General features: G+C 54.4%; 6 protein-coding genes across 6 annotated transcripts; 4 read left to right on the forward strand and 2 right to left on the reverse strand.

The window, feature by feature from the left end:
• Nucleotides 1-74: 74 nt before the first annotated feature.
• Nucleotides 75-1,152, reverse strand: BDP81DRAFT_2568 (signal peptidase subunit). The gene is made up of 2 exons (XM_060582879.1): nt 560-1,152; nt 75-491 (listed from the first exon to the last, which is right to left on the reverse strand). The coding sequence occupies exons 1-2, from the start codon at nt 1,003-1,005 to the stop codon at nt 260-262; spliced, it is 678 nt and encodes a 225-aa protein (XP_060451373.1). The 5' UTR covers nt 1,006-1,152; the 3' UTR covers nt 75-259.
• A 1,151-nt stretch (nt 1,153-2,303) lies between these two features.
• On the forward strand, nt 2,304-6,932 carry BDP81DRAFT_2591 (uncharacterized protein). The gene is made up of 5 exons (XM_060582885.1): nt 2,304-2,650; nt 2,717-2,779; nt 2,839-2,875; nt 2,926-4,022; nt 4,075-6,932. The coding sequence occupies exons 1-5, from the start codon at nt 2,631-2,633 to the stop codon at nt 6,740-6,742; spliced, it is 3,885 nt and encodes a 1,294-aa protein (XP_060451374.1). The 5' UTR covers nt 2,304-2,630; the 3' UTR covers nt 6,743-6,932.
• BDP81DRAFT_2585 (WD domain-containing protein) lies at nt 6,933-8,998 on the reverse strand. Its single transcript, XM_060582882.1, has one exon. The coding sequence runs from the start codon at nt 8,923-8,925 to the stop codon at nt 7,123-7,125; it is 1,803 nt and encodes a 600-aa protein (XP_060451375.1). The 5' UTR covers nt 8,926-8,998; the 3' UTR covers nt 6,933-7,122.
• A 235-nt stretch (nt 8,999-9,233) lies between these two features.
• BDP81DRAFT_2597 (proteasome subunit beta type-2) lies at nt 9,234-10,443 on the forward strand. The gene is made up of 4 exons (XM_060582887.1): nt 9,234-9,362; nt 9,433-9,590; nt 9,723-9,972; nt 10,083-10,443. Coding segments are annotated over exons 1-4 (612 nt in total). The 5' UTR covers nt 9,234-9,360; the 3' UTR covers nt 10,285-10,443.
• A 3,115-nt stretch (nt 10,444-13,558) lies between these two features.
• On the forward strand, nt 13,559-15,749 carry BDP81DRAFT_456385 (P-loop containing nucleoside triphosphate hydrolase protein; the record flags this gene model as incomplete). Its single annotated transcript, XM_060593161.1, has 2 exons — nt 13,559-13,716; nt 13,805-15,749. The coding sequence occupies 2 exons, from the start codon at nt 13,559-13,561 to the stop codon at nt 15,747-15,749; spliced, it is 2,103 nt and encodes a 700-aa protein (XP_060451377.1).
• Nucleotides 15,750-17,703: 1,954 nt separating this feature from the next.
• On the forward strand, nt 17,704-19,790 carry BDP81DRAFT_456386 (INO80 chromatin remodeling complex Ies1; the record flags this gene model as incomplete). The annotated part of the gene is made up of 2 exons (XM_060593162.1): nt 17,704-18,217; nt 18,271-19,790. The coding sequence occupies 2 exons, from the start codon at nt 17,704-17,706 to the stop codon at nt 19,788-19,790; spliced, it is 2,034 nt and encodes a 677-aa protein (XP_060451378.1).
• Between the last annotated feature and the right edge of the window lie 3,971 nt (nt 19,791-23,761).

Raw genomic sequence — 23,761 nt, forward strand, 5'->3', positions numbered from 1 at the left:
ATAGAAATGGCATTTACATTGGGGGTGCATGGTGACGGGTATTTGATTGTGTTGGCAAATGTCCGACTTTGGAGACGGTTGGTCTAGAGCAGCTCAGACGATCAGTCGTCGTAGATAGAATCTGGACATCAATGCATCAAGATGCGTCATCATATTGGCCCCATTTAGGACATCACTTGCTGTGACAAACTCGGTGAATGTGACATTTCCAGCTCAGAATTTTATTGAATTACGCGAAAGTTCAGCTTCCTAACAAAGATCAAGGCTTCTTCTCCTTTACCTTGAGAGCGGGAAGCTTGAAGACCTTGCTAATACCACCCTTGAGTGCCTTCCAGCCGCCAATATCCTGGTTCTGGTTCCACGTCAAGATGCCAACCCACGGTTGAACGTTATAATGCAGCTTCAGGACGACCTTGTCGGCTTCGGCGATCTTGCTCGAGGGGTGGGTGATCTGGTACTTTGGTTTCTGGTTCTTGATGTGAAGTTTGCCACTGTGAAGTTTTGTCAGCCTCTGGATATGGTCTACGTAGTATTATGGAACTTGTGAGTGAGGTCTTACCGGTTGGGGTCGATGCTCTTGCCCTCGGCGCTCTTCCTCAGCTTGCGCATGGCGGCGGGGCCAATGTTGGCGAGGTGGTCGGAGCTGGGGGCGGTGATGATCTGGTCCCAGATGACGGCCTGGTTCGTGGCGTTTGTGCCGGCGGCTTTCTTTGAGCTATCGGGCCATTCTGCCGTGACGTAGACGAAGACCTGCTTGGTGTTCCAGGTGAAGAGCTCCGAGAGGTCGGCGTCGAGGGAGAACTTGATGATGGCGTACTCTTCCTTTTTGGAGGAGTAGTAGTGGGGGCGGCCCTTTACGACCTGGACGTTTGTGGTCTTTAGGGAGCCGACCGAGGGGGCACGCGGGGTGATGAGGTCGGAGGCGGCGATGAAGGCGGCAACGAAGAAGGCTACCGTCGTGAAGAAGCCAAAGGTGTTTTGGGCGCGGGTGAGGGTGTTGTACATGGTGACGAAACGTGGCCACCCTGTAGGGTGCTACTGTTCTCTGGTCGAGAAAGAATCAGGGGCTTGTCAGTAGTTGGATTGCATGAAGGGAATAGGAAGAGCAGAAAAGTGAAGCTTTTGTTCGCGATCAGATGCGACGTGGGAGGCCACGTTTGGGGGAACAAGCTTCAGCCTTGCGGAGCTGGAGATGTGGCTTTAGCGCTATTGGTCGCAGCTTCAGCTTATGAGGTCCCTTTGGAGGTACCTAGGTACGTCCCCCCGGCTAGAGCTAAGGAACCTAGGTACCGAACCGGTGGTGTGGTCTGTGGGGCCGTAAACGGCTCTTACGGTGGATACTTGACGGGCCCAGCTTGTGAGGTGAATGGCATTTACATGCATTCCACCTCGGATTCCTTGATGCAGTCGATGTTCCTCATCGGGTTCTTGGTCATCTGCTTTCACCTTTGCATCACATGTAGAGTATGTAGCTAGATTTTCCTTACCTCAGTCTTCATTGTGACTACCAGTAGTAAGATGGGCAAGGTAGATCGAAGCTAAGAAGATGGGAGGAAAGAGACACGGCACTTTGCTCTGGTTGTCTCCTTCCATGTACGTATCCATGTCCCGCTTTGCATATTCACCTCAAGTGCCTCACCTTTCCTCGTGGTCTTCACTCTCCTCTTTCAACCTCTCGTAATGCCACTTGCAGTGCTCTCTATCAGGTCAGCCAGGCTGGGCCAAGAGTAGAAGTTTGCGCATTTCCATTGCAACTGCCGCGGGATTCAGTTCTGAACTCTTCTTCTTCTTCTTCTTCTTCCTCCCCCTCCCACTACGTAATCCCCGACCTTCTTTTCTTATCACACTTCTTTCGATACCTCGACTTACAGCGATGCAATATGGCATCCAAAAGAGAACCAGAGTCGATCCTACTTGAAGGCGAGAATCAGGTATGTTGAATTTCCCTGTCAATGTACCTACCTTCTCCAACTCGTGGTCACACTCCTCTCGTTTCTTCTCGGCTTAGGCGGCTGGGATGGTGGGGGAACTCTTCCATTCGAGAAGGCAAGTGCCTCCCGGCGGATGTCGCGCTCCGGCGCGCTGGGTTTAATGGAGTGGATCCCGTCAGAGCTGCCCACGTCGCGCACAGCACAGGCCCCGCCGCCCCCGGGCTACGACGAGACTTCCAGTTTGCAAATCCGCTTAGTTCCAGCGCGTGTCAGCGGGTACCACTGCACCTTTTTTCTTCTCTCCAGCGTCCCTCGGTGCCACCAAAATTTCGAGGTGAACCCCGTGGATGCAGGGCCAGCCTTTGCCTCTAGACCCCACTGCTAACCGCACTTTCGTGACCGAAGCAGGAGCGTGTGATCTCTCCTTCACCCTCACCTTCTAGAGTCGCGAGATCTCCCTGCGATGAAACGTCACAAACGGGCGCATCTTCGTCTTCGTCCGAATTTCTTGCGCCCTCTTCGACTCCGACCGATACACCTCGAGCCCATACCCCGAGACTAAGGTCTGCCGCAGAACACACCGAGGACGGAGCTCTGGGGAAGACTGCGCATGCAGCAGAAGGGGCGATTGGGACTGAGGAGAGAGGCAAGCAGGCTGGTTCGCAAGTCACACATGTCTGTTCCAGCCGGAATACTTTCATGAAGAAGAAAGAACGAACGTAAGCGGCCGCGCAAGCTCTCTCTTCCGGCAGTACTTGAATTGACCTGGCTGGGCTTTTGAACAGTAAATCCGAGGTGCTCCTAGAACGATTCCGCGACGCCACCTGCCATTCGTTTCCCACTTTCGGGTATGCCTCGATCCGCACAAGCAAGAGTAAAGAGACACTACTGACAACTACTATTGTAGGACCTCGAAAGACGGAGTTCCCGTTCCGGATCCAATGGTGAGTTCGCCTTACAAACAGGCCAGTAGCTGGAACTGATGATGGTACAGAGTGCAACAAGAAATAGAACTGTGTTGAATGGCGGCCTTACCGGTGGTTTCAACAATCTCTCGAAAGACTCCAGCAAGAGACAAATCACAGAGCCGCTGAGAGTAGTCAAACGTCAAAAGACAGGACCAGAGACTGCTGCAGCGACAGACGTCTCAGCACACGCTGCCTTTACAACGCAGAGGTTCGCCCCGCCACCGACGTCGTCATCCCTCTCACCGCAGACGCCCACATTGGTCGACTTGACGAATTCCCATCAGTCGGTAGACGGTGATGCGGCTAGCATCCGCAGCACGCACTCGGTAAACTCGACTGCTAACGGAAGCGAATTCAGAGACGTGGAGAAGGCGCGCAACGGTGCCGGCAAGAAATCCGGCAATCGTCCACGTGGCCGAAGACTGCATGTCAGAGGATCAAAGAAGCCCGAGGGCTATGACTGCGATGTCGAGGATGAGATCGTCCAAGACCACCCAGTACAAGACAGGCGGCCTCGTGGAGAATCGAGAGAAGGTCTCAGGAAAAAGCCTTACCGTCAACCCCCGAGACGTGGTGCAGAGGACATAACAGAGGTCTCGGAGGACGACGAGCTTGCCTTTCAGACTGGGCGTAGTCGCCGAGCAGGAGATGACATCTCGGACGATGATGAAAAGTCGCCAGTCGCAACCGCCACGAAACGGAAGCGAGGAGATATGACCAACGTGAAATTTGAACAGTCGCAGCCGGCCATCCCCAGAAACCTTGTCCTCAAAGTCGCTCGTGCCGTCTCAGGGAGAGACACCTTCGAGGCCAAGAAGCCAGAGGAGTGTATTCTTCTGAAGCTTAGCCAGGATAGGAAGAGTCTCGTCGCATTCGATCAGGCAGGCAGACATTATTCGGAGGGAGGGTGGCTGGATGTCAAGTTGATGTTCTGCACAAAAATATTCTACAGCATCACGGGCACCCCATTCGCGGTAATTTGGAGGTCTTCTGCTCCCAACGTAGGAGGCTTACTGGTACTCGGCTTTGCCGAACCAGGGGATGCCCACCGCCTTGGGGACTGGGCCGAAGCCAAGGTAAAAACCTTCACTACGCAGAGGATCGATTGTTCCCCCAAGGACAGGTATGTATTTCAGCGGCTCATTCTCAATCTAGGGGTGGTAACAAGATATTAGTGAGTACCTCCAGAAGATTTATGAAAAACAAAGAGCGATCGCGGAGAAGTGGGAAGTCAAGAAAGACTCTCAACCGGACGACATTAAGCTTTTGGAACACAAAGAGGCCATCAAGACCGCAGCGGAAACAACGTCTGTGCCGTGGACTCAGTCGAAAACAAGTCCCCCGAGCAATCAACCACTTCGCGGTAACATGAGGGCCGAAGACTCATCGCGTCCGTCGAAACCCGAGATTACGCCATCACGTTCTTCGAACCCGGATACAACGACATCTGTCTACTTCGCTCTCACCCGCTATGATACCGGGGCTGAGTCTCGACAGACCAAGAAATTGCCGCCCAGAGAAGCAAGAAACACCGCCTCCAAACGGATCCAGGAGTCTCCTCTTAGTATCATCAAGCGCAAATCCCCCAGCCCCGTTTCGTGGATACAGCAAAACCCTGACTGGGACAAGATATGGAATGAGAAACCGCTCATTTTCCCTGCTACGGGCAAGAATAGGGCGTCAGTCTATCGTGATGACATTTCGCGGCTGGAGGAAGGAGAATACCTGAACGACAATCTCATTGGCTTCTACCTGCGCCACCTTCAAGTTCACCTGGAAAAGGAGAACAAGGCACTATCCGACCGGATCTACATCATGAATACTTACTTCTATCCAAAACTGACCGACACTAAGGCGGGCCGGGGCATCAACTACGAGGGGGTCAAGTCGTGGACTGCAAAAGTCGACCTTTTCTCCTACGACTACATCGTGGTTCCCGTCAACGAGAGTGCTCACTGGTATCTAGCAATCATCTGCAATCCATCCAAGTTGCTCAAGACAGATGACGACGAACCTGAGATAAAAGATGCCCAGTCTCTAGATGAGCCCAAAAAATCAAAGGAAACTTCTCAAGAGAAGCTCGTCGGACCCTCGTCGGAAGAAGGCATGGTATCTACTGTTGGCGAGCAAGTCGAGCAGATGAGTCTAGACGAGAGCCAACCTAGCGAAGAGAAGAAGGAAGAAAAAAGGCCTGAAAAGAAGGAGAAGGGTCCGCCTACGAAGCAACGTCAAACACGCAAAAGCATAGGAATTGCTTTTCGGAAACAGGATCCCACAGAAGCCAGAGTCATCACTCTTGACTCTCTTGGCGTCGGGCATTCCCCTACCTGCGGCAACCTGAAGGCTTACCTCGTCCGAGAGGCCCAAGACAAGCGCAACATGGAAATTGAACCACCTGGAACCTTCGGATTGACAGCAAAGAAAATCCCTGAGCAGGAAGATCACGCAAGTTGTGGCGCATATCTCCTCGGCTACATGCGGGAGTTCCTGAAAGACCCTGACGGCGTGGTTACCAAGCTGGTTCGTAAGGAGCGGCTAGATTGGGACATCACGTCCCCTGCGATGCGAAGCGAACTACGCACCATCATCATCGAACAAAGGAAACTACAGAACGCCACCTTGGCGGCAGAGAGAAAAGCTAAGCGCAAGTCTACTGGACAGCCGGTCACTCCAGGCAAGGTGTCAGATGAATGTCAGGAGAGCGAGCCTGCGCCGCCGAGAACTCCTCAGCCTGTTGTCGACGTGCCAAAGAATCCGTCGTCTACTGTCAAAGGATCTCCGGCTTCAGGCCTGCCTCCCAACAATCGCAGCAGTCCGTCGGCGAAAATTGAGGGCGGCGATGCAACCACTCTCTTGGTAGAATCAGAGTTTCCGATCCATGATAAGCCTGTCACTGGGATCGAGCAAGTCTCGGACATCGCTCACCCCGTAGAAGCAGAGCAAGGCTCGGGGGTTGAGAACGCCCAGCAGGTAGAGTCCAATTCACAGCATACCGCAGCTTGTGAACCTGCCCCGGCAGTCGAGCGTCCCGTATTACCTGGCGACACCGTTCTCCCGACCAACGAGCAATGCGACGTGATGCGAACCCTCGTGGACAGTTTGGAGCCGCCAGCGACGCCAATTCGGGAGGCATCGCGCACCGGCAAATCAACTGGAGTTCAGCTCAGAACCAGCCCTCGTCATTCAAGAACCAAGGCGGTTGAGGTGGAAGAAATTTCAATGCTGCCCGCACTGAAATCAACGCCGGCTCAGTCTTCCGAGCAAATTGCATCAGGTTCTCGAAGTTCAAAAAAGAAACTGGGCAGCAATCAAAAGATGCTGCAGCCACTTGCGTCTTCACCAGCCCAGTCTGCTGAGCAAAGAAAGGCAGGTGTCCGGGCTCCTAAGAGGAAGCTCAGTAACAGCGAGCAGCTACTATTGAATCTGTCTTCTCCGCCGCCCAAGGCTGCTCGCAAGGACGAAAAGACTGATCCTCAACCCCTAAAAGGCGACTCGCCGAGTGAGCAACTGCTGGGTGAATTGCAATCCTCCAGCGAGTCGATGCCAAGGCAGAGTCGCAAGTCAGGAAGGGATGTTGGAATGCAAGAGGGCATCATTATCGAAGACCCGGAATCCCCAAAGACGTCGCCACGCACGTTGACGGAGACTCCCACGCAGAAGAGTTCTTACTTTGAGGCTAGATCGCCGCCGAGATCTGCTAGAAAGAGGAAGCAATCCTCTCCGCAATACCCGAGAGCAAGGGATCGAGCGAGGCCGAGCATCGAAAAGGATACAGAGAGCTCACTCAACAAAATCGAGGGACCTGCGAATGGCTCTGAGACGGTGGATCTCACCGTGAACTGAGCAGGAAACGAATCATGATACCCCGTTAAGTAACGATTGAGGAGAGGCGGAGACGAGGAAGCGGTTGGATCTGTCGTGGAGGTCGGCAGAGGAGAGAAACAGCGGTCGTTTTCCTGGTCCGGTTGGCGCGAAGGCGTTTGTCCAAATAGTGTGTAATGGCATAGCTATACCCTCATACCCATAGAACGTTGCATGGCGTCCAAAGCACATCAACAAAGAGATAGACAATTTTCTCGAAGAATGGCTGTAATTTTTACGTCGCTTTGACAGAGAGTAGAGGCTCATCTCGTAGTTCGTACATTGTGGTACAAGATCCTCTATAAGTACTTTTCCCCTAAACGCCCCTCTTGCCCGAAGGGAACATCTCTATGTGCTTTTCTTTACTCGCTTCCCGAATCCAATGCATCATTATGGTTACCGTTGACTTCCGGCTTTTTCAACACTTTTGGCACCTCAAACACGTATCCTCCGTTCTTGGCGGTGCCCTTGCGCATCTGCCACCTACCCAATCTGTGCTCTTTGCCTACCGCAGCTACGACACAGATGCCATCCTGCCCGCGCTCCCCGCGTTCAAAGATGGCAATGTCGTTGATCACGCCCTTCAAGCCGCCAGCGGCACCTTCTGACTTGTCCTTGGCGGCCTTCGAGGCCTGCTCAGCTTCTGATGTGAGAACTCCCGCCTCCTCGAGCTTCCTCTTGTCCTCACTTAGACGCCATACTCTTATGCAGCCGTCCCAGCTGCCGCTGAGGATGACGTCCGAGTACGGGATGGACTTGAGCGCCGTGATCCACCGCGGTTGCGGCGGCGGCACGATGCTGGGATCTGGGTTGTGGTCGGCCGAGACCTCGTCTGGCCGGAGGGGCTGTTCCAGGCCGTGGGCCATGGGGAATATGTGAAGGGGCTTCTTTTTCGTGACGCTCCAGAGGGCCAGGGAGCCGTTGTCGCTGCCGGTGACGAAGAGCTCGTCGTCGATCATGGCCACGCGGTCCATGCTGCCCTCGTGCGGGAGGGAGCGCGGGTCGACGTCTGGGCGGGACTTTTTGTCCACCGCGCCGCCGCGGAAGACGAGCTGCGTCTCCTCTGCGACCTTCCACAGGCGTGCTGTCCTGTCGCGGGCGCCCACGCTCACGCAGCGCTCTTGGGCGAGGGCGTCAATGTCGACAATCTCGTCCTGGTGGCCGAATAGCGTCTCAATGTAGGCGAGCTCGTCCAGACTCCAGACCTTGACCGTGCGGTCTTTTGAGCACGAGTAGAGCTGGTTCGTGCCGCGGCGGAATGCGAGACCCGTGACGGCGTCGCGGTGGTGGGTGAAGACGCGGAGGGGCTTGAGTGTCTCGGCGTCGTAGATGATGAGCCTGCGGTCCTGGCCGCCCGTGACAACGTATTTGCCGTCCGGCGACGCCGCGACGCAGAGTATCTTTTCGACGTGGCGCTGGTACGACTTCTTCTGGGCCTGGGCCAAGTTGCCCCTCAGCCAGTTCTCGAGCTCGGGTCTCTTGCGCGGCGGCGCGGGCGGCTTCTTGGGCTTCTTCTTGGTCGTCTGCGGGAACTGGTGCTGGGGCAGGTCCTGTATCCTCCACTTGTGCAGGTACATGTCCTTTGTGGTGGTGTAGGCGTAGGGCGCGTTGACGGCGACGGAGGTGAAGGTCTCGGTGTTGTTGCGGAAGAAGGACGAGGTCGCCCGGTCAAAGGCGAGCTCGTCGGCGAGAGTGCGGTAGACTTTTCCCTTGGCCTCGGCCACGTCCTCTTGTAACCTCTCGTTGATCAGGTCGCGGTCAATGTCGGCGGCGTCGAACCCCACCTCGTCCACCTGCTGCTTGACGTTCTCGAGGTAGCGCTCGGCGAGCCTCAGCCGGCGCTCGGCGGCCGTCTCGCCCGCGCCGCCTTCGTCGTCGGAAGACGAGCCATTGTCGCTCTCCTCGGGGGCGGAGGCTATGCTCTCGATGTCAGAGTCGCTGCCCGAGATCGACTCGTCGTCGTCGTCACGCTCATTTCGCTTCTTGGAGGCCGGTGCTGACGCTGCCGTCTTCTTGCCTCTGCTGCCGCCTTTGGCCGGTGCAGCAGATTTCGGAGGGGCTCTGTTAGACGTCTTTGAGGCGGCAATTCGCTTCTTGGGGGCCGCGGGGCCGTCTGTTCGCTTGCGTTTCTTGTTGGCGCCAGGTATCGTGAAAAAGGACGACATTGTGGGCGGTAGAGAGAGCGCGGTTCGCTGTGCTTTGCCTGGGAATCTGGGCAAACAACTTTCCGTCCTGGCCCGCCTACATTGACGATATTTTTTTTTTCGTCTGGCTGCTCGAGGTGGGCTTCCCAGAAAAAAAAAGTTCGGTGGGTACGTATCTCGGAGAATCAATTGTCAGTGTGGGGTATAGATGCACCCAATCATGAGCGAGCTGATCAGGGATGGTTTTTCCGGGCGGGCAGCGGTCAAGCTAGGCAGAATCCACCCAGGACGGCTCGTCTGTTCAGGCTGTAGCTTGACTGCGCGTTCCGGGGGGTAGCTCTCGAAGGCAGGTCGAAGGCTGACGAACAACCGACATTCAACACCAACGAACGAAACATCACCAACCTAATCCCCCACAACAAAACCAAGTAGACAACAACCAGAACAGCAGCCAGAATGTGAGATACCAGCTTCCCGATTCTCTAACTATCGGAGATGCAGTAAGCTAATATGGAGTGCGATTGGCAGGGAGGTACTACTGGGTATCACGGGCAAGGACTTCACCATCATTGCAGCTTCCAAAGCTGCCATGCGTGGTGCAACAGTCCTGAAGACTGCCGACGACAAGACGAGATCGCTGAACAAGAACACACTGATTGCATACTCTGGAGAGTCTGGTGACACCGGTGAGTCTCCTACATCATGGAGCTCCAACCCCGCCGGAGATGGAGGGGCGAGCATTGAGTCCAACCCCTCCGACTCGGCTCGGTCACGATACGCGAGCTACGATTTATTAACCTGAGTTTGATGATACTTAGTGCAATTCGCCGATTATATCCAAGCAAACTCCCAGCTCTACTCGATGCGCAATGAGACAGACCTCTCCCCCTCCGGCCTCGCCAACTTTGTTCGTGGCGAGCTTGCCTCGAGCTTGCGGTCGCGGAAGCCGTACAACGTCAACCTGCTCCTCGGCGGCGTCGATCCCATCACACAGAAGCCCGCGCTGTACTGGCTGGACTACCTTGCGTCGTTGGCGCCCCTCCCATATGCCGCTCACGGCTACGCACAGTACGTTGACCAGCTCTGGAGGCTTCTATATACAGCTGCTTCAGCTTCGCAGCCAAGCTCCCGGATGAGGACCAAGGAAAATTTTGGGCTAATACGATGATGCGAAACAGATACTACTGCTTGTCAATCCTCGATAAACACCACCACCCCGATATCACGCTTGGCCAGGGCATCAAGATCCTCAACCTGTGCACGGACGAGCTCAAGAGACGGTTACCGATCGACTTCAAGGGCATGACGGTCAAGGCCGTAACCAAGGACGGTATCGTCGACATAGAGTTTGACGACGACAAGGTGGTGAAGGCTGCCTAAGACGGTTGATTTGCGGATGCGATGACGGGAAATTAAGGGCCTTTTGGGACTATGGTGTGAGGGAGCATCAGAGAACAAGAGAAAGAGAGGCCATAACCAGCAAAACTGTACTACTAGACCGGGCTGGTAATTGATACAGGCATCAGTTCTATCACGACGAAACGCCATTCCTGGAGAGATATTGTTCCGTGCTTCATCTGTGGCTGAACAACTCGAGTGTCTCAGGCGAAAATTGAATAAGGGACGCTGATGTGATGCAGGATGGGACCATCGGCACGGGAAAACAAGGGACGGCATTATGAATGAAGACGCGGGATCATGCCATCCTGTTCCGGTCAACACAAGGCAGTCCCAATTCCGGGCTTGACCGTGCTCGACAGCAGTGTGATGGTTACTGTATCAGCCTACCGTCGTAGTATTAGCGATTCATTCAGTCCTGGTAAACAAACGGGAAGCGAGGGGAGGGTGGTTTAGTTCAAGCGGTGAGGTCACAGTTTTCCATTAGTAGGCACGGTTCCAGGAAGCCATCCATGGGTTCTGAAACGGGTGCCGGACCGCTCACTTTTCAGAAGAGGCAGCGGTCGGAACTGCTCGAATCGTTCGTTCCTTTGCCCTTTTTCAACCAGGAAGTCTTGCGCTTCAGCCGAAATCCAAAAGGTCAACCCCCCCAACTATAGACCTCGTCCAATATCTCGCGTGTTTTATAAGGATGTTGTCGGTTGGACTGATGGGGAGGGATGTGATGTGATTGACTGGGCGGATGATGTTCCGGCCGGTCGACCGATCCATAGGTTCAAAACACACTGAGACCTGGACCCGATGTACCGTTGTACCTCGAACCCCCCGGCGTTTGACTCGCGCCTTTTCCCTTTTGACCCTTCAGACCTTGGATGTTTCCCTGTCTTTTTGGTGGCTGACTAGTCGCGCATCGATTCTTTATTGGTTTATGGGTTGCAACTGGCGGGTTCGGCGGCTCCGATGTTGTTCGACGACGACGCCTCAAGCAATTTTTTCTTTCCCTTTGCGGTGTTTGGTCGGCGTTCTACGCAGTCACTCCCATTCGGATTTTACAGTGATATTTTGTGTCCAGTGGTGTCGGAATGTCGAGAGACTGGTGCACAGCCACTGGAGGGACTCTGCGAAAAGCGAGGTTTTGGCGGTGCCCCCACGGTATGACGTCTTTCAGTACTGCCAGGCGTGGTCTGAGGTTTCTATCCATACGAAGTACGAATACTGAGGTTCGTCCTGAGGAGTACGCATCCTTTTTCTCTTCGAAATCAGCCTGTTGGTGATGAACGCCGCCCGGATTCAAATACTCATTCTTCCTATGCCAATGGCAGTATTGTGCGCACATAGACGGAGGATTTGAGGGGTCCATAGAAAGGCCGTGTCTCAATCGTTCGGTTTGTGGTCACGGTGCAGTGAGATGTCACCAAGCCAGACCTTTTCTCGCACTCTTCCCTGTGTCTTGATTTCGTAGTAAGACTTGGCCATGATCCTGGTTATGGACAGCTTGGATTATATCTTATCGCCACCAGGACTCCAGTCTCCAGTCTTCCATATATCCATTACAACGACTTGCGGGGCACCCTGTAACCCCGAGCTTCATCTCTTGTTTCTTCCCGCCTGCGGATACAAACGCTAGTCTGACCCTGCCACCAGAAAAAGCCAGCCCCAATACTCTGTACTCCGTACCCAGCCAAGAAATCATCTCATTTGGGTAGGTACCAACCTTCTGCAGTTATCTTATCTGGACTTGTTTGCCATGGAGAAATGACACCTACGCGTTCCTGAAAGTATAACCATGCCGTTGGGAAAGTTGAGAGTCATTTGGCACGGGGGGCGCCAGATTTAAACTTGCGAAAGAGGATCGGAACACCCAGCCGAGTTGGACTCTAGGGTCAGGTCCGTTCATGCGCGGGCCGTAGCGATGGACGTGACGTTTGTTCACCTCAGCTGAGGTAAGGCACCCGAGCAGGTTGTGGCACCTACCTTCCTGGGTACGTACCGGCGTTATTCTTCGTGGTTTCTCCTTCCATCTCCGCCGTGTCCCGTCAAAGGACTGTCACTGGATTGGTTCCTGTTCCCTCCCTCCTCTTCAGCCCAGATGAAGGCGATAAAATACCTACGCACTCTACGGTAGGTAGTGACTCAAAAAAAAAGTTTAAGTACGAAGGGGGGATGGAAAACCTGGATGGTTGTTGGTTGGAGAGAGTTTAGCGTGGCCTGTCACCTCACATGTCATCATACTTCTGCTCCCTTCACCCTGTAGAAAGCAAGCACATGCTACACGTCCTCGAGGGTGGCCAATCCGGTGCCTTGCTTATCCACCCCCTTGGCGGGCTGTAGCGGCTGAGAGGGAGCCTGGAGCCTGCCGTGCGCTCTCACTATCCGTAGATACCTTACTCCTGAGTCCCGTCCTGAGTCTTGCCCGCTTGAAGCCTGAGCGGCCGGCGGGCGTATGCCCCGGGGAACTTAGGAAGTCAAGGCAAGCACTGGCTGGGCTCCTCCTGTCCAGGCTGGGGGGCCAGTCCAGTCCAGTCGAGGCAAGGACAGCCCGCAGACTCACCTCACCGCAGAGTGCAAACAAGGGAAGGAGCGCCTCCCCAAAATTTTCTGGGAGGGAAGGTGCGGTAGGGTGCGTGGGTGCCGTACCTACTTAGCCAGCAGCGCCCACCGCCCAGTGCTGACGGAGGCAGGTTGGCAGGGGTGTGTGGCCTTTTCTGGTGGATTCCGACACAATCTCAAACCGAATTTTTTTTTTCTCCCCTACTTCTTGCCTCCTCCTCCGATCGTCAAAATCCCTTTTTCCTCCCACAACCTCCCCCCTCCCCTCCCACACAAAACTCTTCCCACCTCACAAAAACAAAAGGGATTATATTCCTTCAACCCCCCATCCCCCTCACCGACACATCACATTTCATCACTTGTTCTCTTGTCTTTCCTTTGACGCATCTTGGGAAAAGCAAGTATCAAGAACTAATCGTCGTGCGCCAAAGCACTACGCGCCTGCCTAATAGACGAACACCGAGAAGGACAAACTTTGGAAAGTCGACACCCCCGACTTTCTGTTTCTTCTTCCTCTTTTTTCCATCCTTCGGTTTGCTTTCTTATCAACCGCGGACCGGCTTCCCTTCACTTCGACTTTACTCTTTCGCTGTTTTTCAGTCGTTTCGAGAGTAATCCGACCACGTCGATCGATTTCAAGATACCCTTCCGTGGACATTCGAGCAATCAAACTTTTCCGACCACATCCACGATCAAATCATCCATCATGGCTGATCAACTCAACATGTCTGGCCTGAACCTTCAGGACCAGCAGAACCAACCCCGCTCGTACATCCCGCCTCACATGCGTAAGATGGGTGGTGCGGCTCCTCCGGCGATGAACGGTGGCGGTGGTGGTATCAACAACAGCGCTTGGGCTGCTGGGTGAGTCTTTCTTTCCCTACTCGCGATAAGGGCAATTCTTGCCCGCTTGCCTTTGTTATAAGTGACAACTGCTAACGTTCTACAACAGTGGCCAGCAGAACTTCAACGCTGCCCAGCCCGGCGGCGACTGGCCTGCCATGGGCGGCCCTGGCGGTCCCGGCGGTCCCCCCGCCGCTGCCCCTGCTCCTCAGCAAAACTTCCAACCCCGCGGTGGACGTGGTGGCTGGCAGGGAGAGGGCGGTGGCCGTGGCGGTTACAGCGGTGGTGGCTACGGTGGCCACGCCGCTGGCGGTGGTGGTGGTGGTGGCCAGCAGGCTCGCGGCTCTGGCGATGGTCAGTGGCGTGACGGCAAGCACATTCCCGGCCCCGCCAACCCTCGTGTTGAGCGTGAGCTCTTCGGTACCCCCGACGACCCGTCCAAGCAGCACACCGGTATCAACTTCGAGAAGTATGACGACATCCCCGTCGAGGCCTCTGGACACGACGTTCCCGAGCCCGTCCTGGCCTTCTCGAACCCTCCCCTCGACAACCACCTCATCGGCAACATCGAGATGGCCCGCTACAAGGTCCCCACCCCCGTCCAGAAATACTCGATCCCCATCGTCATGGGCGGTCGCGATCTCATGGCTTGTGCCCAGACTGGTTCCGGAAAGACTGGTGGTTTCCTCTTCCCCATTCTGTCCCAGGCCTTCATCAACGGCCCCTCTACCGTTCCTCCCAACGCGGCTGGTGGATTCGGTCGTCAGCGCAAGGCTTACCCCACCTCTCTGATTCTGGCTCCCACTCGTGAGCTGGTTTCCCAGATCTACGAGGAGTCTCGCAAGTTTGCGTACCGCTCTTGGGTCCGCCCTTGCGTCGTCTACGGTGGTGCCGACATCGGCTCCCAGCTTCGCCAGATTGAGCGCGGTTGCGACTTGCTCGTTGCTACTCCGGGACGTCTTGTCGATCTCATAGAGCGTGGTCGCATCTCCCTGCAGAACATCAAGTACCTTGTGCTTGACGAGGCTGATCGCATGCTTGACATGGGTTTCGAGCCCCAGATTCGCCGCATTGTCGAGGGCGAGGACATGCCCGACGTCCAGAACCGCCAGACTCTCATGTTCTCCGCCACTTTCCCCCGCGACATCCAGATGCTCGCCCGCGACTTCTTGAAGGACTACGTCTTCTTGTCCGTCGGTCGTGTCGGTTCCACCTCTGAGAACATTACCCAGAAGGTCGAGTACGTCGAGGACGTTGACAAGCGCTCTGTGCTTTTGGACATTCTCCACACCCACGGTGCCGGTCTCACCCTTATCTTCGTCGAGACCAAGCGTATGGCCGACTCTCTTTCCGACTTCCTGATCAACCAGAGCTTCCCCGCCACCTCCATTCACGGTGACCGCACCCAGCGTGAGCGTGAGCGCGCTCTCGAGTTCTTCCGCAACGGTCGTTGCCCCATTCTGGTCGCTACTGCTGTCGCTGCTCGTGGTCTCGATATCCCCAACGTCACCCACGTTGTCAACTACGACTTGCCCACCGACATTGACGACTACGTTCACCGTATCGGTCGTACTGGTCGTGCCGGAAACACTGGTCACTCCACTGCATTTTTCAACCGTGGAAACCGTGGTGTCGTCCGCGAGCTTCTCGAGCTTCTTAAGGAGGCTAACCAGGAAGTTCCCAGCTTCCTCGAGACCATTGCCCGTGAGTCTTCCTTCGGCGGTGGCCGTGGCGGTCGTCCTCGTGGCGGCGGCCGTGGACAGAGTGGCAACCGCGATTTCCGCAAGTACGGCGGTGGTGGTGCCGGCGGCGGCGGCGGCTTCGGTGGTGCCCCTGGCGGCGGCTTCAGCGGCGGCGGTGGTGGTGCCTACGGAGGTGGTGGCGGTGGTTTCGGCGGCCCCCCTGCTGGCGGCTTCGGCGGCGGTGCTGGTGGTGCTGGCGGTGCTGGCGGTGCTGGCGGTGGCGGCTACAGCGGTGGCGGCGGTGGTGGTGGCTACGGCGGCGGTGGCTACGGCAACCCCGGTGGCCCTGGCGGAAACTCGTCTTGGTGGTAAACATCTTTCCATCACGACATCTGGCGACTGCGGACTAGACAGAGATCTTGCAGTACGCAGCCAGGCAGCTTTTCCAAGCAGCTGCGAGTTTTCGAGTTTTCTTTTTCCTTTGGGTTTGCGCGCATGGGTCGACATGGTACGCATTCATCGTCACGCTTTTTCTGCATTTCGACTTTTTTTCGACACGGCGACATGACCCCGAGAGCCAATGGTTGTGCCTCTCAAACTCCAACGAGAAAGCATCATCGGGTGTTCGGACAGGCATCGGCATCGATAGAGAGCATTTCTTTGATTTTGCTGGACCGAAAACTCCATGATACCCTTAGATCGACATTGGGAAAAGCTTTGAGAATCGGCAGAGCTGCATGACAACACATGCGATGTGCTGCAGCGTGGCCGGATCTACGGATACACGACACGGATCCTGGATCTGCCTACGCATTACGACGATCATGTTTCTGCTTTTCTACCAGCGTTTTCCCCCGAAGGGCATATTCGACGCTTTTCGATGATAGAAGGGTCATGCATCTCGCCGTGCATACAATAGACAAAAGTGGATTTTCTCGGTCGTCTGGTCATCATCGACGCTGCAGGTCTGCCCCCGGGGCAAACAGGGCAGGGCAGCGATATTGAGGACAAGGCGGCGGCATAGACTGGACTGGTAATGGAAGGTTCGGATGGACGGTCGACAGAACGGATAATCACAAGACGTTTTGAGAGCGGGAACCAGTGGCCCTCCCAGGCACAGATTAGGGATTCACAGGGAGGGGATACAAAAGTTCTTGCTCTTAATCGGTAATGGCCACAACGTGGACATGGTCTTCAAGCTCCTGCAATGGAAAAGGAATTGCGGGGGGCTGGAGGCATCAGAGACTTCGGTCTTGGGTTCGGGGCGAGGCGGCCGTGCAAGGCCATCCCCTGGTAGACAGCCAGTCTGGACTGAGAAGTCCCAATAAAAACAGATTCTGATAAAAAAAATGGAAACGCTGCATGCTTGAAGCGAATCATGATGTCTGTCGCCAAAGATGGTGGGAATACCTAAGACTCACGATGTAGGTACAGTGAGGCTCTAGCAGCCTGCAATTGCATTGTACCATCCTCGTATGAATGCAGGTTCTATTTCCTCGGATTCGCCAATATAGTAGATTCTGGACAGTTGTTTGGCCGGTTTGCATTTCCTTCGAAACATGTCACGTTCACTAGGTCAGCGAAACCAAAGCGAACAATCAAGTGAACGAAAGTCCAGACGTTCACTGCTCGTAATAGAACCAGGTTCGAAATGAGAATTGATACAAATTCATTCCGCTCCAGCAGCATCATTGGCCATGGTATAAAGTGGCGCCACGATAGATGAAGTTTTCTAAAGAACTCAGCTGTGTTCGCCGTTTGTCGATCGACGGCCAGCCATTTGGAGTGTCATGTGAGCTATGGACTGTGACGAACACTTGGTGGAGTTGGATCCGGAGAAACCTGGCCTCGACGCCAGGCTGTGGCCCCAAGGGTAGGTACGTACAGGCCACGGGCAGGGGCTGCGGACAAGCCTGGAATTTTAGTGGTCGGGATCAGCCTGACGCGCTCCCCCAAATCGTGAGCTCTGAAGTGGGCTCTGTGCCTCGCTTTCCAGTGATAGTTGGCGGTATCTCAGCATCAGCAGCTGGTCTGGGCGGTGGACAAAGTGCTATCCAATTCAGCCCGTTACATGGTACTTGTGCCTATCCATCAACCAATTCCTCCCACTTCACCTAATTTTGCAAACTATCACCTTTCCAACATCAACCCATCCCTTAACTCGAACAGCTACTAGTTCGATAATCGCGATAGTCGCGGCCATCATACCATCCTCTCCGCATTCGTGTTACGAGCTCGACGACACTGCATCCAATGATCGCAAGCCATCCGAATCTTCCCTAATTCAATCGACCCTGCCGATTGACCAACCTCGTGCCTTCCATCTATGTCGCCCGCTTCTCCCGATTCTACTGCGGGCGGCGCAATGTCAGACGCAGAGGCACCTACGTCTCCGGCGCGCGGCGATGAGGGCAAATCTTTCCTCTCGCAAGCGATGACCGAAGATGACGATACCCGCATGATGGACGGGACCCCCGAGCCAGGCGAGAAGACGACAGGCCGCGGCAAGGGCAAGAATGCAGCAAAGGAGTCGGCTGGAGCTGTCACGGGAAAGATCCGACACCTGAAAAAGGAAGATGGCGAGCCGCTCTGGCGCAAAGACATCCAATACGACTTCCTGAAAGCCATCTTCGATGACGAGACAGTAGTGTTCACCAACTCGTACGAGCCTGAGAAGCCTCGCCAGAACTTCGCCGATCTCTACATCGACACAATGTCCCGTAGCAGCAAAACCAGCAAGGTCCTTCGCGACAAACTCCTTACCGATCGAGCCGCGGCGAAAGGCATGGCCATGGTCTGCCTACTGGTCAACATTGGCAGAATGAACACAACGCTCAATTGTCGGTCCATCTCCACCTTCACTGTCTCTAGATATATGCTAACAAACGGACAGTCTTCCCCGAGATGCGAGCCCAGCTGCGAACCTACCATGCCATTCCCTCGCTCCAGGCGCACCAAGATGCGCATGCATACAAGCAACTCCAGGATGCCCCGAGATTGAAGTCTATCCTGAAGGGCGGTGCCGAGGATCGTGAAGAGCCTTCGAGTCTCAACAAAATCAAGGCTCGAGAGGTTCCTCGGACAAACCCCGTCAACCTCTTGTTCGTCATCTGCCAGTCGGCTTCCAAGATCGCCGAGTTGCATTTCCCCCCCGGGCGAGAATTCCACGACCTGGTCATGAAGACAAATTTCACCAGCCAGTCTCGCGCCAAGGCATTTCTCTGGATCATGTGGTTTTACCTCGAGTCCGACTTCACGGAGGAGGGCTGTGACGAGAATCCCTTCGGCCCGGGTGTGGACTATGGCGTTGATGTCGCTAATCAAGGCGTCCCCGAATTAGACGAGATGACCCCAGATGAAGAGGCTGCCGAAAACGTTGATGAAGAGGTGGAGATCAAGTTTGGCGAGGAGAAGCAGAAGATGCGTGCAAAGATTCTAGAAGCAGACCAGGCCTATCTCGCCGACAGTCAGACGAAGCGAGGGTCAAGGACTTCTCGTGTAATGGCCGAGGATGGGCCTGCCATCTTACCCCGTATTCGACCTTCGAAACACGAGTCTGATATGGATAGCACCCGTTCGACGCCACCACCGAAAGCACTAGGACGAGGTCTTGGGGGCTCGGTCCGACGTGGCGGAGCACCTCTTAAGTATCAAATTTTTGAGGCCTCGTCGCCAGCCGGTCCAGCTCATGGTTCAGCGGAGGGTATTGTCGCAAGAAAACCCCGGCCTCCCACAGCACACCAAATTGCGGTGGAGAGGAACAGAAATCAGAGGGTCGAATACATACTCGACCGGGGCATAAGGAGACAACACCACAAGGCCAGGAAGTTTAGACGACAGGATGGCGCGGTATACCGAGCATACAAACGTATCCAGCAGATGCCAAACCCGTTTGAAGACAGCGAGGGCGAAGATGGCCCGCAGCGACAATTGGCTTCTTCCGGCGATAAGACCGTCGGCGCCTTCCGTCAAAAGGGATTCGGCGGCCTGGTACTTTTGACTACTGAGAATGATGATTTCGGTGAAGAGGCAAGCGCCTACGCCGCAGCATTCAGACGCACATCACGACGACTGGCCCGATGGTCTGCTCACGAAGGTGAACCCCTGGGGGTTATTCCTCCTAGGAAGAGGAAGAAGGCCGATGGCGAGGCTAATGGCCACGGCGATGCTGGCGATATGACCATGGATCTTGACACCCAAAGGGCCGATGGATCACAATCCCGGATGAACGACGACATCGACGGTGACGAGACTCTCGGCGACATGACTATGGGAGACATGACCATGGACGACATCGACGATGCGGATAAGACGGCTGCGCCTGACGACGAAGAAGAGCTGGACGATATGGATAGGTCCCTTCTCGGCCTTGCCGCTGATGACGGAGAGGACTCCGCCTCCGACGACGAGTAGAACCCGTCCTGGGAGACGGCTGGGTCGTCCCGCGTCGCTGGCCAACGCCGCAGTGGACGCCAGCGTCGAGGTCCCTAGACCCCTGAAGCCGTCGTTTTCATTTGTGATGGCGGCAAGACGGGGCTGTACTGGTCGTTTTTTTTCCTTTCTCTTTGGTCGTTTTCTAGACTTGTGGGCGTAGGAGTTGTATACTAGCTGGAACGATGGAACAAATACACCAAAAATTGGGCGCGATGGTCACGGGAAGGAGGGCGGTGGAAACATTTTCAAGACGCCGAGTAGGAGGGCATCTTATAGGGCGCGTGTCTTGGGGGTGTTTTTTTTTTTCTCTGTGTCTTTTGTACGGGCTATTTTCTTTTTTGTCTCGCTAGTCTCCTTTTTTCTCAACTTCATCACCGTCGTGCCGCAGTAAGGCACGCAAGTTACAATAGACGTCATAAATCATTCTTGATGACTGTGTTGCCTGTGGGACTGTATTTGAGATGGTGTTGACTCGAGGACGAGAAGCGCAAGTGAGGCATCATCGGTCATGATGTTAATTGGAGAGTCGTAACTGCCCATGAATGTCTTTTCAAGAGGAACGTTTGAAGTTGGTTGACGAGTGAAGTTTTCCGAACTCGCCCTGAGGTCCGAAGACGCGCTTTGGTGTTGATATAGCCAAAGTAACCGTAAAGCAGAACACAAAAAACAAATAGCCAAAGTAACGAACGAGTGGCGAGACAATAAGCTTCGGTCTACTGTTCTTGTTTTTCCTCGTCCGATGGAGCCACTCGTTGGCAGCTTTGTACGACTGTCTAGTCGCTAGAGATAGTCGACGATTCTCATTTGCCGTAGACGACCAAGTCTAGTTGTGTAGAATGCCAACTTGAAAGATCTACCGTAGAGACACTGATTCACGCCTATCTAGTCCGCACCTCGTTTCTGGATGTTTATCTTACCGGAGGGCGATCGATGACTTTTGGTTTCTTCCATCGACGGCCTCGTAAGATAATTTCTTTCAGACTTGAGACCTTTTCAGATATAACGTGCAAGTATATTCATGTTTGAATGTTCTGCCTTGTATTCGTAAGAAAGTATATATATATGTATATGCTCGCAATCAACGTAATCATGCTTACTTTCGCTGTCCGAGGTCAGGGGGGAGAACACTTGATGTCGCAACCCTGCGGCATACTTGCGTGCTTGTCTTCCCCGGATAAGAGGCTCGAATAAAAGTTGACCCAATCCGTCCCGCTGAAAGCAACTACATGCGATGAGGAAGGGATAGGTGTAAACCCCAGGAAGAGAGATCTGATTCGATTTCTTGAGTTCTTCACCGGTCTAATCTCCAATACGAATGTGCCGTAGTCGGGAAAGAGAAGAGGTTATCGCGGACATATATATCAAAACACTTTTCTGATCCTCTCCAGGAAAGGTCATGGCGTGATAGAGGAACTTGTTGATCAACAACGTCTACCGGGCATATCGTTTTGTCTTGTACCATATCACAGTTTATTTCTGATCCAAGGTCGCCGAGAATCTTCTCGCCGCGTCTCATCGCCCCCATGCCACACCCAACTGGAGACCTCCCCGGTGTTCATGGATCAACTCTTCCAGGCTCTCCTCCCCAAAATCGAAGCTATACTATAGACGGCCTCTAGCTCTACCTCAACTCGTGGGGCAGACCTGCGCAAGCACCTTGCTTCGCTCCTGGTGGCTGACTGAGCCGTGTACCTCACTCTGCAAGGCTGTTGGGCAGTCACTGAAGACAGGCAGCTCTGCAGACTTACAACGTACGATGCACGTAGCATCTATGCCTGCTACACCGCACCTTCAGCTCTCATGCCCGAATCAAAGACCGACATGCTGAATGGGTGCGCCGGATGAGGAGGAACTAAGCATGAGACGTTGACTCAGATCGGCCGATTGACTCAAATGTCCGGACAGTGGATTAGTCCTTGAGCTACGTGGACAACACGCTGCCTAGCAGCGTAGTTGAGGCGGTTGTACCTGCGCGCGCCTGCTTATAAATCCAACCGCCATCACACGAGGTGCAACACTGCAACCAACGCGCGCGCGGGATCGTTACGAGAGAACTCCGCGACTCTGTGTCAGATCGGGGCAAGTAGTTGCGGAGATGCGGGCGAGGAGTAAGAAGGGCATTAGTTACGCCGCATAGTCGATGTAAGCACCTTGGCCGAATGAGTCCAATACTTTGGTGGACTTGCCAAAGAAAGATGAGCTGACGACAATGTCACTTCTCAACACTTGCAGGTCGGTAGAGCTCATCTCGATTGACCGTGGTTTTCGTTCTCGTCTGCAGTCGTGTGACACAGCCACGCTGCAAAAGGCCTGCATTCGTCCGTAAACCCCAGGTAAGTAGGAACATACTGTAGTGCCGAGTGCGAGTGGTCTGCCTATCAATCTGAAGCCTCGAAGCATCTTTTTACTTGTTTAGGCTTGTCAGTCCAGGACTTCGGGTTGGCTCGCGGGGGGCCGGCTCCGAGGGGGTGGAGCCGGTGGTGACTGGCGACCAACTCCTCCCCGCCGCCCCCTTCAGGTGTTCTTTTGCAAGCTGCACAATCTCCCGTTTGAGAATTTATGAAATGTTCATGACGATGTGAAAGAAGTTCTGATACTGGAACGTTGGGGACTGCGGTTTGTGTCAAGACAATTTCAAATTGCCTGGTCGTCCCATCAACACACTACTTCGTAGAAGTGTATGGCGGTACGGATAGAGTGGTGAGATGTCGGAGCTGCTTGCTAGGCTCTTCAGATCGAGAGGCTAAGAAGACTAGAGAACATAGTAGACGAGGGTGGCATGGGCCGTTCTGGGGCTTAAGTCCTTGCCGACTAAGTCCGCCAGTGCCCGGCAAGCTCGGTACCGGTTCGGCCAAAAGCCCAACTCAACTAACATTTGTGCCAAGATGACGGGGAGAAATGGGTCGTCTAGGTATCCGAACGGGTTCAGACTGAGGTGGTGTGGAGTCGTGTCTTTTGCTCTTCTTTTTTCTTGTTCAGGAAACAGAAAGCTCTTGACGAGGACGAGGGGTTAAGGTTCATCAGTTGTTGCCAAGAATAGCTTAATCGCAGGTCCATGATCCATCAGAAGAACGAACGCAAGAGAAACCTTGCTTCAACTGTGATATGACAACTTCGGATGATCATCGAGACTGGACAGTCTTACGCGGCTTGGCAAGACTCGTCTCAAATCGTGGTTGTAGACCACGTGGCCAGTGAAGAGACTGGCTTCGGATTGCATTCTGTGCAATTTTTTCTCTCTTCCCAAGTCCAGGGTCGTTTGATGAATCATGGATCCGTCCACTGCAGCGGATGTGTGTGCGCCAACGATCTTTCCACGAGGGTGGTTGGCTTCAGAGATGGGCGTTGGGTGCAGGCGGCCGGCAAGCGGTTTGCCTATCCTGGTGCCGGTCTTTCGAGGCCAGCTTGGACCGCTATCAACACCAGGCTTCTTGAAGGGTTCGTCTTTGGTGCCCGGGATACCTGGCATCAGCGGGTCCAGCTGCGACGGATACCTATCAATTGAGAAGACAACAAATATGATGTGTGGAAGGGGCCACAAATTCCTTGGAATAATCTGCACGTTCACCTGTCCTGTCGATTGTCCTGAGTCGTGAGTTGGATGCTGGCTGTTGGGACGGGGTTCGCCACTCGTCGTTGGCAATTTTCAGATGGTGCAGAGTTGAGCGTTCGTCTGATAGAGGAGCACAACAGGTGCTGAGTCTCTGCCGGTCTCCGAATAATACGAAGACATGCGCAATAGGAAGCATATCGAACTCGACAAAGCACGTTGAGTATCCAATCGCAGAATGATAAAATCCAGTTGAATAGTGGTCGAAAAAGGAGACGGTTTCGAGGCGTAGCTTCGGAATACCACGCGGCTTTGTCAGCTACCTCGCCGGGTTTGGTTTCGACTTGCCGATGTCACGGCAGGACAGATCGAAACACGCACGCGGCGTCGTGGAAGGTCG

The sequence above is a fragment of the Colletotrichum phormii genome, assembly GCF_030913505.1.
Source record: "Colletotrichum phormii strain CBS 102054 chromosome Unknown BDP81scaffold_1, whole genome shotgun sequence".
NCBI classification, from domain to species: Eukaryota; Fungi; Ascomycota; class Sordariomycetes; order Glomerellales; family Glomerellaceae; genus Colletotrichum; species Colletotrichum phormii.

Coding starts and splice junctions, on each gene's coding strand:
- BDP81DRAFT_2568 (XM_060582879.1), bottom strand. CDS start 1,005: ATGTACAACACCCTCACCCGCGCCCAAAACACCTTTGGCTTCTTCACG. Junction 492..559: donor AAGAGCATCGACCCCAACCG/GTAAGACCTCAC, acceptor AAAACTTCACAG/TGGCAAACTTCACATCAAGA.
- BDP81DRAFT_2591 (XM_060582885.1), top strand. CDS start 2,631: ATGAAGAAGAAAGAACGAAC. Junction 2,651..2,716: donor ATGAAGAAGAAAGAACGAAC/GTAAGCGGCCGC, acceptor GCTTTTGAACAG/TAAATCCGAGGTGCTCCTAG. Junction 4,023..4,074: donor GATTGTTCCCCCAAGGACAG/GTATGTATTTCA, acceptor ACAAGATATTAG/TGAGTACCTCCAGAAGATTT.
- BDP81DRAFT_2585 (XM_060582882.1), bottom strand. CDS start 8,925: ATGTCGTCCTTTTTCACGATACCTGGCGCCAACAAGAAACGCAAGCGA.
- BDP81DRAFT_2597 (XM_060582887.1), top strand. Junction 9,591..9,722: donor TGGAGAGTCTGGTGACACCG/GTGAGTCTCCTA, acceptor GATGATACTTAG/TGCAATTCGCCGATTATATC. Junction 9,973..10,082: donor GCCGCTCACGGCTACGCACA/GTACGTTGACCA, acceptor GATGCGAAACAG/ATACTACTGCTTGTCAATCC.